This window comes from Tetrao urogallus (assembly GCF_951394365.1).
Source record: "Tetrao urogallus genome assembly, chromosome: 6".
Lineage (NCBI taxonomy): Eukaryota > Metazoa > Chordata > Aves > Galliformes > Phasianidae > Tetrao > Tetrao urogallus.
The window spans coordinates 11,939,255-11,953,749 of NC_136819.1; the positions used below are offsets into that span (position 1 = coordinate 11,939,255).

At 41.7% G+C, this 14,495-nt stretch overlaps 2 protein-coding genes across 3 annotated transcripts in view; both read right to left on the reverse strand.

The window, feature by feature from the left end:
- Window positions 1-3,372: 3,372 nt before the first annotated feature.
- Window positions 3,373-7,360, reverse strand: RPS13 (ribosomal protein S13; the record flags this gene model as incomplete). The annotated part of the gene is made up of 6 exons (XM_079537405.1): window positions 7,306-7,360; window positions 6,933-6,981; window positions 5,604-5,682; window positions 4,676-4,845; window positions 3,963-4,063; window positions 3,373-3,406 (listed from the first exon to the last, which is right to left on the reverse strand). Exons 1-6 carry the CDS (start codon window positions 7,326-7,328, stop codon window positions 3,373-3,375), a joined length of 456 nt encoding a protein of 151 aa, XP_079393531.1. The 5' UTR covers window positions 7,329-7,360.
- A 2,159-nt stretch (window positions 7,361-9,519) lies between these two features.
- PIK3C2A (phosphatidylinositol-4-phosphate 3-kinase catalytic subunit type 2 alpha) overlaps window positions 9,520-14,495 on the reverse strand; it is a gene marked incomplete at both ends in the record, with an annotated part of 35,030 nt that continues 30,054 nt past the window's right edge. For both annotated transcript variants that reach the window (XM_079537276.1, XM_079537275.1), the window contains 9 exons: window positions 9,520-9,702; window positions 10,251-10,376; window positions 10,623-10,732; window positions 11,192-11,273; window positions 11,371-11,488; window positions 11,864-11,988; window positions 12,890-13,097; window positions 13,659-13,768; window positions 14,332-14,488. In XM_079537276.1, the coding sequence (XP_079393402.1) occupies window positions 9,520-9,702; window positions 10,251-10,376; window positions 10,623-10,732; window positions 11,192-11,273; window positions 11,371-11,488; window positions 11,864-11,988; window positions 12,890-13,097; window positions 13,659-13,768; window positions 14,332-14,488 (1,219 nt within the window). The remainder of the gene's footprint in view (window positions 9,703-10,250; window positions 10,377-10,622; window positions 10,733-11,191; window positions 11,274-11,370; window positions 11,489-11,863; window positions 11,989-12,889; window positions 13,098-13,658; window positions 13,769-14,331; window positions 14,489-14,495) is intronic.

The window sequence follows — 14,495 nt, forward strand, 5'->3', positions numbered from 1 at the left end:
AAACGTAGCTGCTTACCAGCCACGTGAAATAAGCCCCTCATACACCCCATAGCCCTGAATGATCTGGACAGATTGCAAGAGTGGAAACACAAGGGGAGGCTTTTGTGAACCAACCTTACCACATCAGGTCAGAGAACAGCTGCAGTGCATTAGAGGAGTCCTCGTGTACTGGGGCTCAAGAGCCCCTGAAGCTATTTTTCTCTGAAGAAAAGAGAAGCCTCCCTGCATCAGAGGAGCTGGTAGCAAGGGAGGCTGTGTGCCAAGTTCCACAAGAACAGAGTGCTCCTTTCTGATGCATGCCCTGGCACAACACAAGGAAAACCTCATACTGGAATAGGGAAAAAAAAACAATCACTCAGATTTGTACTGGCTGAGGAAGCAAAAATACAGCAGGAGGCAAAGGACAACACTGGAGGGTCAGACAAGACTGCTAGGTATGAAGCAGAAACAAGAACACAACTTGTGAAACTTAAGCCAAGGCACAGCAAGGAAGAGAACAGTGGGGCCCCAAGCCCACAGACCACAGTCTGCTCGGGTGGTGCCTGGAGGTAACCATGAAACAGAGATGGTTCATTGTGGTTCATCTGGATTTAATTCTATTACTCTGGTAAATTGCTCACTAGTGAAGGAAAATTATAATGCTCTTATCCAGAGAGGAAGGAAAGACTTCTCTGACTGCCAAGCAGCCATAACATACGTAAGACCTGGGCAGCTGAATCACAAGTCCCAAACTGTCCAGGTACTTGGATGCCGTAGAGAAAATCTGACACCCAGGCACAGTCCTGTAACACAGCCCCAGAGACTAACCTTACCTGATGTTTCCACAGGACTAGGCTCCCCTGGTCACATGCTTCTCTTCAGACACAGGATCACATCCCTCCAAATACGTTGATCAGCATCACGCTCTGCAAGGTCTGCTCCTGTGTGAGGAGGACATGTCCCTGCCAGTGGTGCCACGCATCTGGCCAGGCTCCACTGCCCGTGTTCTGCTGGCTGCTGAGCAGAGCAGAGCAGAGCAGAGCAACTGCCAGGGCAAACGAGTCAGCCTGGAGCAGTATCACTCCTGGCTGAGCAAAAGGGACTGACAATCGTGGGAACAGACCACGTACTTGAGCCAGCGTGTATGACTTAAAAGCACACAGAATCTTCAGCAATGTGAACAGTAGAAATATATGTGCACAAACATCATTACAGTTCTTTCAGCAAGAGACTGCTATGTTCTGTAGCCAGCAAACGCAGTGTACCTTTCTTTATTCTCAGGAGTATCTTCAACATGGGGATTTCTTCTCACTGAGAGCAGTATCATCACTGCATAACTTCATCCCAGACACAACCGTACATCATTTACACTGCACTCCCCCTTTTTTCCACTGCTGTCAGTACACACTGTAACCTGCTCAGCCATTCCCTCTCCTGGCAGGATAAGCAACACACAGTACCAGTGCATAAGATGACACAGGAACATGGTGCAACCTCGTTCAGCCTCTCTCGTAAGCAAAGGACACTTGTGCTGGAAGCAATGGTGGACAGAAGAATCAGAGACCAAAATATCCCAGCAGTGCAAAATGCAAGAGCTGTGTGAACCTCAATCCTACGCTCAAAACCACTGTTATCATTTGGTACCACGCAAATTTAGAACTGCAATACTAAGTGTCTTGTTTGCTGGGTTGGACTGTCAGTGTTGGCACTTGCTCACTAGGTGGCACTGTTTGCAGTACACAACTTTTTTTTAAAGGAGAACAAGTGTTTGAAAGTGCCATCTGCTGGTATTTTAATTACTTACAGGTAGCGAATGCAGAACAAGTACTGCAAGCACGTGCAAAACTGTCTGGTAAGAACAGTTAACAGATCACGATAAGAGACTGATGGGTGCACACCAGCAGCACCGAAGGAAAACCATTAGCAAAGACTCTTAGGAAAAGCTGTTACTACACTAATAGGATCCGACGACTGTTCAGATTGCAATCTGCATAATGTTCCCTATGCTCAAATTCTGTAAGAGCTGCTCTTCTGCTTTCTTCTAGCGGAAGATGCTTTGTGAATTAACAACTCTGTCTCTTTCATTTCTAAAATACTGAAGCAAAAGGCCACATTGCTAAGAACTTGACTGAAAATTTCTTAAGGTTTTGGTTTTTGGACGTGTTAGCCATTTTGATTAAGAGACAGAAAGAGAAAGCTTAACTCACATTGCATTGTCAGCTGCAAACAGGGATAAAGCAGCTTTTCAACTCACCACTTTCCAGTTACTCATGAAATAAAAGCATGTATTTCAACAGCTCAAAGAAGCTGGTAATCTCAGATCCAGGTAGATAGAGAGTTCAGTCAGAGTGCAGAGCTTTTCTTTAGAACTGTCCTAATCCCAAATGCTGTATTTAGCATCACGACCAGGGCAAAGGAAATACCTTTCTGCAAAATTGGATCCAGAAAGTACCAGCTTAATCGTTACGATTTAGCAAGTAGCTGCTACACCTTACAAAAATGTAGGTCTCATTTAGTCTGATTTATATTTACTTAAATGCTTTTTAATATGGCAAAGATTTAGAAGCAACAACTATAACAGTTTACTAAAACCTCCACTTACAGCTTCATCCTAGGAGAGGCAAAAGCTGTCAGCCCACCTTCTACATTTCAGCAGAAAGATGACTCTCTTGGTCACAGCTATTTAGAACTTGGAGGCACAACTTCAGTAATGGTGACTGCACAACAGCCCTTTGGGTTTAGGTGAACTACCTCAGTGAAGACTTAACAGCTGAGGAACACTAAATTGTTCTGCTTACTCAAACCTCAGAGATGATCCCTAAAATTACTTACAAGTGACAGCAACAGCTACTCAGACCATGCTCTCGGTTATGAGAAGTGCAGCTGAGCCTGAAATGGTCTGCATAGGTCCTCCCCAAAAGGAATGGATCCACACTAACCTGCAGTGATCCATACACCTCTTCAGTTCTGGTTCCCCTCCCTCCCCCTCTTCTCTTGCCAAATTATTTCCTCACCACCTTTTCTAAGCTTCCAATTCTCCTTCCTGTCCTTGTTTTCTTGTTCTCAGTTCTTCCTGCAGGATATACACAACATGGCCCCATATTAGCTAAATAAACACAATGAATGATTACATCACTTTTCTAAACTGAGGCTATGTGCTTAAAAATCAAGCTTAAGCAGACAAACCACACAAATGAACAGCTAGTCACTGTTCAGATCTGCAACAGCAGGACAGCAATATGGAAGATGCTGCCACACTCGTGCTCCAGTCTGAGAGCTGCCCATTCACAGGCAGCTTCCTGAAAAGGGCAAATGTTTGTAAGACACCAACCACTTAGAGACAACACAAAGTTAATCAAAATTTATTCTTTTTCAGTAAGTCATAGTCAGCTCTTATGCGACCAGGGCAGAAGCTGTCGATGATTCACTAAAAAACAGAGAGAAAAGAGAGAAACATTAATTGCAGGGGTGGCTTTTACAAACTAATTCCCAGAAACACCACTTCAGTTCTAAGCACCATCAGCCCTGAGCTTATTCACAACCTCTATACAATTCTATGGGACAAAGGAAGATTTAATTCTTTCTTTTAGAACAGAAATAAGATAACAGAACTAAACTCTATTTTTAAAAACCTGGCTAGCTGCACTTGAGCCTTTTCAGAAAGAGAAGCTTGCCTACACTCCAACTGGAGCCTTCTCCAATGCTGGCTGGTTTTTCCTAAAGAAGGGACAGCTACCACTGACTACTTTTTCAAGTATTTTCAACATGTTGGACATTTCAACATTTCTCAACGCATTTTTTACACAGCTGTAAGTTCAACAGATTTACCAGTTCATATTTATGAGAATAACTGTTCTTTGCTGCCTCAGGTGAACATCTGATCATAATGTGCTCCCGATGCTCTTGCCAACAAGGCCAGGCACAGCATTTGCCTGCAGCCCTACAGACCTCAGTGAAACAGCAACATAAAACAGAAGACTTACTACTTCCAGTTGGGTGGCAGCACTCTCTTGGTTTTGTAGTAGCGAGCCAGCCTATGGATTCTGCTTTCAATCAGAATCAAACGGAATTTGGCATCTTTATCCTTTAAAAGAAAGTTGTAGCACAGTCACTGCTTTTGTTTCTAGACGACACACATCTCACCTAAGCATTGGTGAAGTCAAATATCCAACACTACTGCTACAAAACCCACATCCCCACCGCCAAACTGCGATGAGATTGGGACCTTCAGAGCAGGACAAGAAATACTTGACTTAAGCAATGCTTTTCATCTCCTTCACACGCTTGTGTGTAGTGCTTACTACAAAGTCCTTCATTAAAAGACCTCCCCAAACTATTAAATTCACTCAGAGGAGGCAATGGACAGGTAGTACAATTAACTTTTTGGTTTGTCACGAGTGGCTCCTCACATTGCTGTTTTCCCCAGCTACAAAACAGACCAGCATAAATTCCTCTATAAAATGGAGATCTTCAAGTAAAACCATAACCCTTCACCCAGCATTACACCCGAAGATTACAAAAAATTTAAGCTGAAAGTGATCTCAACCAAGGCAGATAAAATACATTTATGGGCGGTGGAGGAGTGCTCCCCAGATCAGTTGCAATAAGTTTCAGCATTTCATGTAAGCAGTTATAAAGAAGCTCCTGTATTGTTTGTGAAACCAAAGTGAAGCTTCCACTTCAGATCAGCACTCACCTTCCTGTTCCTCTCAAGATGTTTGCGAACAGCAACAGCCTTCTTGATCAAGTGATAAAGATCCTCTGGCAGATCTGGGGCCAGTCCCTTTGATTTAAGGATTCTCAAAATTTTGTTGCCTGTTACAAAGCGAACCTGGGCAACACCATGGGAATCCCTCAGGATGACACCTGAAACAAACATTCACACCTTCATCAGACCTTACATAAACACATCTTGCGACCGTATCCAACAAAAGTTCTCTCTGAATATTGGTTAAACTTTTCCAGTAGAAACTGTTAATAGCAGCAGATGATAAGTAAGAAAAATTCTCCTAGCAGAAGCAAAAAGCACGCAATAGACAACCGACCCACACACCAATATATCAAGACAGCATAGTAAGTGCTTCAGTACTGTTTGGAAGTTTGCAGCAGGATTTAATCAAGCCAAGTACTCAATCATTCTTTCCTCTATGGGTAACAAAGATTTCATGCATTACTGAGGAGTTAAATCTCTGAAAGCCAGTAAGTATGCATGCTTACCAGCTCTTAATACAATAATTTGTCGTTCTTAAACGTTCTTTAATAAAATAAAAAATAGCCCAAACAATTATTACATCATAGACATCATTAATACTCTCAAAACTATCATTAAAAAAAAAAACATACAATAATTCACATAGCACATAATTGCACCACAGAACTCATGATCAAAGCTGCAGCACCTGTAAGCAGAGCTTTAGAGGGAGCCCCAGCACTGAGCAATGTTCTACCAGGCAGATACAGCATCTCCTTAACATGGGCTTGCTGCTACTCGAGGCATGCATAGGTACAGCACAAAGTCTGTATTTCTCTGATATGTTATTTAGCACAGGTTGAGTGAACAATTACATTATCACAGTCAGAAAAAGGTATTTCACTTCCATTTAGGAGTTATTTATAAACCTTACCTATTTGTGAGGGAGTCAGGCCTTTCTTAGCAAGCTTGTAGATCTGTTCCTTTACATCATCAGAAGTAAGTTTCAGCCACTAAAGAAAAATAGAACAAACGTACAGCGCTTAATAGAGAAGCTCAGGCTGCCTATGAAAGCCTTCCATACACGATACAAACAGCTGTTCTGTATTGCTTAAGAAAACAACTGAGAAACCATGCTTCTACTGATACAGAAACATACTGAAGTCCTACAAACCAAACCCATCATCCTCGTGAAAACAGTGGGGGCAGGCAGAGGTGAGGGAAAAAAGACCCTATTTAGTTGAATGCACACAGCCTCCAAACAGCTGCTTTACCACTACTTTAATTGTCAGACTTGGCAAACGAATGTAAATTTAGAGAGAAAAATCACTACGGCTGGGCCTTGGTCAGAAACCCAAAGCTGAGAGCCATCTGGCCTGTTAACCAATTACAAAAAATCTTGCAAAAATCTGACCTCAAGTAGACAAAGTAATTTTAAATACACAAGTTGATCTTTATTCTGATAGCACTGCGCTTTTGCTGTCCTACTGTACTTTAAACTGTTGCTGAAACCATCGTTTCATTGTTTTTTATGGGCTAAACAACACCAACAAGCTCAGTAAGTCCAGCTCTCTGTACAAGCTACAAAAGCTCCAGAGTTTTCCCACCTCTTACCTCCCTTTTAATACCATCAAATCATGAAATAGAAACACACACTAAAGCACACATTTGGAAATGCTGCGTAGATTATGATTCAGAACTGCTACACCTACAAACAAATGCAAAGCATGCTCAAAACAAGTATAACATTTGAGCATCCCAATCACTGAGACGATGAAAACACAATTAGTGCTTCGAGTGGCTCTACGTTACGTTTATTTCATGTTCGAGCCTTGATTCCATCTTCCTGTTTTAACCCCTGTTCAGCATGCACAGCCCCACGCATGCTCATCACAAATTACTCTTTTTTCACGCACATCCTCCAAGCCAATCAAATCAAGCTAAATGAAGCAGCTACCGGCTTAGTTCACCGGAAATATTAAGTTAAGAGGACCCTGAACAAACCCATGGCACGCTGGGATTACTTGAAGTTAGAGCCCCGACCACCCGATTACAGTCAGCACACACGCTAAAAATAAACCAGCAGCACCTCAATCATTTGAGCTGCACAGCAGAATTTTTTTTTTTTTTCTTTTTTTTTTTTTTTCTCCCTAAGAATCAGCAGGCCAGCAAACGATCCACGTTTCCGGAGTACCTTGAAGGCCGCAGGTACAACATTCTGTCACCCTGCAGCCCAACAGCGCGTTCCGGGGCAGCTACTCACCGTGGGCACGCTGCGGCGGTAGGGCAGCGCGGACTGGGACAGGCCCTTCCTGTAGGGAGAAAGGAGGCGCTCTGAGCGAGGCTGGCCCGGCTGCGCTGCCCCAGCTCCCAGGCCGCCCGCTACGAAGCCCGCGGGCTGCCGTGCCGCCGACAGGAGGCCGGTGCTCCCCACGCAGCACCATCGCGGAGCCCAGGCGCCTCAGCGCCAGCCCCACCGCCCCCCCCCCCTCCTTCCCGCCACGTTCCCCTCTACCGTCCCGCTCCGCTCCCGTGCGCCGCACCGCCCTGCCCGGCAGCCTCCCCGTTCCTCCTCCTCAGCCCGTCCCGCCCCCCGGCACCCCGGCAATCCCCCGCCGGGTCCCCCAGCCGCTCACCCAGGAGCGTGCATGCGACCCATGATGGCGGCAGTGGAAAAGAAGGGACGGCGCGAGGGAGAGGCCTTTCTTCCGCCGGAAAGGACGTAGACGCCTCCAGCCCCGCCCCCCGTCTGCACGCCAGCCACTCAGGGGCGGCGAGACAGCTCTCTACACGCCAGCCAATCAGGGGCGGCGAAACAGTCGCAGTGTTTTCCCCGGAGCGCAGACGAACCGTAAGAAGCGCACGATCGTTTTAAATGATTCGGGTTTATTTGTGTTCTGTGCTGTAAGACACTGTGCTTTCATAGCAAACTGCAAAAAAGGCAGTACGTATTGCTTTCCTCTTATTTCACAACGGAACGTTTCACAAAAACAGTAGACTACCTTCCTGTGGCTAAGTGAGCGGTGATTCTAACGATGGAATGGAGTAAGTCTCAAAAGCACGGGGCGAGCAGGAAATACCGAGTTAGGCACACGGAACGTTACGGACAGGCTCTAAGTGACAGATACGCAGAAGGTGCTCGTTACAGCCGGGGTTTGGGACTTGTTAGTGCCCAGCTGCAGCGACCCAGCTTCTAACATTCACGACGCTCTCAGCTTTTTAATTGCAGTAACTGCTAAGAGGTTGGACCACGAGCGTTGTAGGCACCAGGAGATTCAAGTTTACTTCTCGCTTCTGTGGGGAAGGGAGATTGGTCAGTAGTGGGGGAAGGAAAACCAGGCTCTGAAAAAGCTTTTTAGTGTTGGGCAGACGGAAGACTTTCCCGTGTTGTGTCTTCATTCGCCACCGCATGTTCTGCATTAAAAATCCATTCTCATCACAACCAGTGCTGATGATCTCTGACCCTTTCTCAAAATATGCATCAATGTTTACTACTGAAGTGTGCAGCTTAACGCTGTTGCTTTGTCTAGACAAAATATGACCACTCCACATTGAGTAAAGGTGAACAAGGATTCCATACCTGCAGTGCAGAAGCAACCTATTTAAGTAACCCAGGGTATTAACAGGAGACGATATCTGTACCCCACTATCACAGTATATTTCAGTGCTGCTTGAAATGGAGTTTGTTTTGTTTTTAAAGTGGAACTAGAATTGAGAATCAGTGATGCTGTCAACTAAAGAAGAAAGAAAAGTGCAATGGAATTTGTCTCTCAAAAAGTTCTGTTAATGCAGCTGGTCTGCAGTTCATCCAGCAGTTGTGCTTTTTGCCTAGTGGCCACTTTTATCCTGGAAGTACAGGTAAGTAAATTAGGGGTAAGTGCCACTTCAATTTACTGTCTGAATCAATTCTACATTCAATCCACTGCACTATTGTCATTCTAGAAATTTGAGTGTTTCAAAACACTGAAAAGCTGGGTGCATTTCTTATGGCATCACATTTAGCCAGTCTTAGTTCACCTTTTGGAGATCATGGATAGAAGAGGGGTTACAAATATTTATCATAAGTTGCACTAATTATGAAGATCAGCATAAGCAATGTCATTTGTAATGCACACATCTCAGAAGAAGCCTCCCAGTAGGACCTGCAGGTTATCAAATATGAGAACGTTTTCCTTCTTTGAGGAGCAGAAAGTTAACACGTATACATACATATTTAAATACCAGAAGTGAGGTAAAGAGAAGCATTTGAATTAAGGCACCATTATTTACAAATTCCATTATTGGCATTCACTCCAAGAAATCATAGAGATGCACTCATCTGGGAGTAAATGCAATGCTAAGGATTTTTTCCAGCCCTTCAACCTTCATCTCTACAGGCATGTATGAAGCCACCAAAACTTTTACCTATCACAGCCTCTGTGATATCTAGTATCTAGATACTAGCATGAGAGTAGTCCTAAAAATATGTAGTTTCTTTAATATCCTCCAGCATCAGAAATGATAAAGCAAAAATGTGTTATATCCACAGGCCTAATGATTAAGTTATGGTTTAAGCAACCAGTATAGTCAAACTGTTCATCGTATTGTCACGGATGGTTTAAAATCCCCTTCCTTTACCTGCAGCTCTTAAGAAAGGTTCAAAATAATGCTTTGATAACATTGCATAAGAATAATCCAGCAATTTTTTCTAGAAATCCTCCAAAATTAGGCTACACGAAGGTTGGTCCAATTTATCTGTTCAAATGCAGAGTCTCTTATTTTTAAGATGCACAAGTTATTTTCAAGTCAGAAGATGCACAAAGCACAAGTGAATGCAACTGTTCCATTCTTACTCAGGTGTAGCAGTGAGTTCATAGATAGGGTACAGCAGTTAGTCGATACCAATTAACAGTCTCCTTGCTCAAGTTGAAGTCCTTCAGAGAGAGTGTAATCCCACCCAGAAAGAAGTTCTCACGTAGGGATTCCGCACTGAGCACACTCAACTGAAGTTCTCTCTGTTTCAGAGTTTCCACGCTATATCCACTGTACACGAGCTGGAAGGTAAGAAGTCAGGAATTTTGGTTATTCAAATGAAGTGATACAGATGGTTCCTTTTTCTGGCTGCCTCGTCACTGATGTCTGAATTGCACATCATGACCATTCATACACCAGCTTTTCTGAGGCTGGGCTGGAAAGCACATGCATATTTTATTACATGCTCTTAACTGTTGAAAAGAACCAATGTTTTTAGATGGAAGTACTGTTTACCTGCAGTAGGAATGTTCTGAATTTATTCTTTTCCACATTCTGAATCAAAGAATTGAGGGAAGAATCTTTGGTTTTAAGACTCCTTCACTTCTCACCATCACTCCTCAAAGTCAGTCTAAGAATTTTCTGCTTATTTGTAACCATACATTTACATACATTTTATTTTTTTAACAGGGCACAAAGTTTTTGAAACAAGTTCATTTTAAATTTATATATATATATATATATACATATATATTTGCAGAGTGTTTTTAGACAAGATTTCTGCTTATTGCTGCTTAGAATAAAAGATGACAGCAAACTATACAGAGTTGCTACAAAAAATTTAACTTGCCATTTCATTGAAAGTTGGATTTCTTGTCTTCCGGGAGATTTTGGTTTTGCGTTTGGATGTTTTGTGCGTGTCTGGCAATAAGTATGTTTTTACATAGGGATTTGGATCTGCACCATCTTCTGTAACCTGGAATCCAAAACCAAGACTTGTTAGAAGATGAGTTGGAAAACTAGTTATGGCGTGCCTACATGACTAGTTTCAAATTGCTGGTCTTAACCATCAAGCAGATCAAAACCAGCAGCTGAGGTAAGTTTGCAGTGGGAGAGTTTGGAGGAAGAGAGGTATGTCCCATCATTCCTACATAGACTGTCAGTGAAGAAGGCAATTGATAAAACAGTTTCTGGCAGTGAGCTTCTGTCCTCTCTTACTTACCAGATCTTTGATGTGCATCACCATGATAAACAGAGTGCTATTTCTGTATGATATGGATAGCTTCACTTCTCCGCCCACTTTGCCTGAGGTAGGACTTGATGGACTTGCATCTGAAAAAATACACAATTATTTCCTCTGTGAATACTTGTACGTTTCATCAGTACTGCTCCGATGAATTATATACAGGTTAAAAAAAAAATGCAAGGTTTAGACTAAGTTCAGTTTCTGATTTACATTTTTAATTCCCCAATAAGATGGCAAGGCCGTAGGTTTTAATGATTTTTGGATTCGCTTGTTAAGATTGTTGGAAAATCAAAGCCAAAACTTGAATAATTTACTTAAGCCATAAGCAAGCCCAGTGATCACATATATTGTTGTAATTCTTGGCATGTTTTAACTTCCTTGGAATTGTATGCAACCATATTTGGAAAGGAAGATGCACACGCTTCTCAAAGAGGAAAACTTCCAGTTAATTTCCAAAGACTCTTTAGAAATTGCATTTTAAAAGTGCCATACTATAGTCACCCAGTTTAGAAATACTCCTCTCCTGCCCCACAGACACGACTTACCTGTAGACCTGGCTATTCCATCTATTCCTTCCACTTTATCGTCACGAAGCAATGGATGGAAAAATGTATAGACAAGATCACACTAAATTTGGAAGAAATTTCACATATTAGATGAAATGTTAATGAGCGCTAAGAAGCCAAAAGCCTCCCCTGGATTTGCTTAAGTTACTTAAACTCACTTCTGCCACCTCTGGAGAACTGTTCATCAGACTCTGTATGTAGCTGTTCAGCTCCACTTTTCTTTTAGCAGCTACGTCTTTTATGTGTGTTCTTCCCAGAACCATCTTATTAGGAAAGCTGCAAGAGAAGAACAAGATGACCTTTTTAGTTAGTTTTTCTGTAGAACAGTTAATTTCATTCTAATTTCCATCCTGAAGTGCTGACATCTATTTATGACATCAATCATAAATGGAGACACAGGCATCCTAACATATAATGATGTTAGAGAAAGGCAAGAAAACTTATGGTAATTGTTACAAATGATAAATCACAATTTGAAGACAGAGTAGCTCCTCTAGTTCTCCTCCTTCAAACTTAAAGATCATATTTTTCTCCCTTAACTGCCACCTTTGAAGTCAAGTTCACTGCTCAGCAGTTTTGTCTCAGCTATCTTCAACTCTACCCTAACTAGGATCATTCTTTATAATAGTGAGGAATGAGAGAGACACATACCCTGGTAACTTCCAAAGTGGAAAAAGAATGCCAAGTTTGTTGTGGAGCTCCTGGAACTCATCAAATGTTCGGAAAACAAAAGTTGGCTCAGCTTGTCCTTCTCTCAAAACTCTCACCACATATATCTGCCAAAAATGCACATTAAAAAGACAGAAAGTAGTAGCAATGTTATAGAACTGACTTAAATACTGTTCTTTTCTAACAGTCAACTTTCTCTTACTACAGTAATCTTTCTCCCACATAAATTTCCCAATGTTTGCATTTTACATTGAAGTTTGAATTATAAATCGCCCTACTGAAATGTTACTGCAAAGTAACATTAGGTGATTTTCCCATAAAGTAGATCTACATCTGACAGTGAGATAAAAGTAGGTAAGGCTGAGCTGTCTGCATTCTCCATTTTAAACCTCATTGTAAGTTCATACTCTGCATCAGGTATCCAGAATTGTAATACATCTAGACACAGCAGGAACTACTGTGAAAATTTACAGGTCCAGACTCTTAAAGCAACAGTTTGCTAGGCAAACGTTGGTACACTGCAATATATAAAAGGAAATTTTTCAAATGCTTGAGATACATCTCCAGGACTCAGTTATTCATGTCATTAAGAAAGGAAAAATGAAAACTGAGAAACTGCACGGAAAATTAAATTCAGTTAAGTTCAGAACTAATAAATGAGTCAAATGTGTATTTTTAATCAAATGTGCAACTAAACAGAAGGACGTTACATTACCTCAACAGCTTCCTGGAAGATCAAACACTGCCCTGGCTTAGAACTGGAATACTCAAATACATTCATCTAATGCAGTGATTCAATACAAAGCTTTTCTTCAGTTCTGTAAGCTTTACCTTACCTAAGTGGTGTCTAACTTGGAAATAGATATACGTTAGCTCACTTTTTAAGGCAACTTGAAGAAAATTTAGCTTGGGCTGACCAGTCCAAAACAACAAACAGCAACAGGAAAAAAAAAAAAAAATGAGACAAAGTATAGTTGCACAGAGTGGAAACAGATTCCACATACTTACATAATGCTTATCTGGATTATATCTCTTCTGATATGTAAATACAGACACTTGTTTGATGCGGCCATCTTGTTTAAGAGAATATGTTTTAGCAGAAAATGAGAGGATGGGTTCATCATTAGAAGGCAGTCCTGAGAAACGCAGCTGAGCCAAATTATGAATAAAGAAGTTAAACTTTGTGGCAACACTTCCCAGACTGGATTCAATCAACCTAGAGTAGAAAAAGTAACTTCAAATTCTAGAACACACAAAATCCTCCTCATTACTCCACTCCAGGCCCATTTAAAGTGGGACAGAATAGTACATTCTGTAACACACAGCAACAAGTCACTTACACTACATGCACACACTGATTTGCTCTTATTGGAAGTGTCATCCCTCCCTCCCTAGTGGGCAAAAGCACTTTTGGGAAAGCTTCTTTATGCTGTGTGCATTTCAAGGATATCAACACGTACACCACTATTAAGCAATCTGGGATGCATTCAAAATGCAACTCTCAAACAGCAGAACAGAATTACTCTATTTCAAGCAATCCTTTTGCACAAGATAATTCTTACAAGCAAAATATTTTAGCACAGGTAGTAATCATGCATGAAACTGATCTTATCTTTGCAGTTCACTGGTTATGTGATGGGTATTCTTTGGTTGCATAACCTAACTACTCAACTTCTACAGCCAACTTTGCAACATCTTTAGCACGTTCATCCGACGCAGAGAGCTCCCACTAAAAGGATTGTGCTGGTGGATATTTTCGTTCCCTCACAGCCAGTACCTTGTAAAGAAAATGGTAGCTTCTGCATCTGTTGTTTGAGGCTGGAGAGCATCCTGGACGTACTTCAAGTCCTGCACCCCACTTAGTTCTGGTAACCCAGAAGAAAGCATCTGCCCAAAAATTAATTTGCAGTTTTAACAAATAAAATGTGATTTTACATTGAAATAATTAAAGTCTTAGATCCTCAAAGTCATTTGAAGCCATTTGCGATAAACTGTTTAATGCTAACAGAGGTAGTCAACAATTACTTTCAGTCAGCAGCTATTCCCTTGTGTATTTCTGCTGAGTTAAAAGCAGCTAACAAAGCTTTCACAGAATCACAGAATTGCTCAGGTTGGAAAAGACCTTAAAGATCATCAAGTCCAACTGCAACCTGACCATATTACCCTAACCCTACACTAAATCATGTCCCCTTTACAGAGTAATTTATAGTATCTTCTTAATTTTAAACTCTCAGGAGGTAGTGGAAAGGAAAGGGAAAAGGAAAGGGAAAGGGAAAAGGAGAAAATGCCTAAAAAAAAATCATCACATACAACCTTCCTAAAAATATACATCTGGTATTTCTGCTTTTAAAGGAATACATCTGGAGTTTCTGCAGCATAAAGAACTTAGGATTTAATAACAAGCCAGCATTACAAATCAAGTTTCAACTAACTTTAATAAAAATGCTTACCAGGGAAAGCAGGTTAAGGAAGAGGTTTGCATGTTTCCTTATCAAATTGTAAGCTTGACAACAGAGATCCACAAACAACTGAAAGCGAATGGTGGGTTTTTCACCACCATTAATGACATAAGCCATATCTGATGTCAGCACAAAAGGAGCCCGATCCCTGTTCA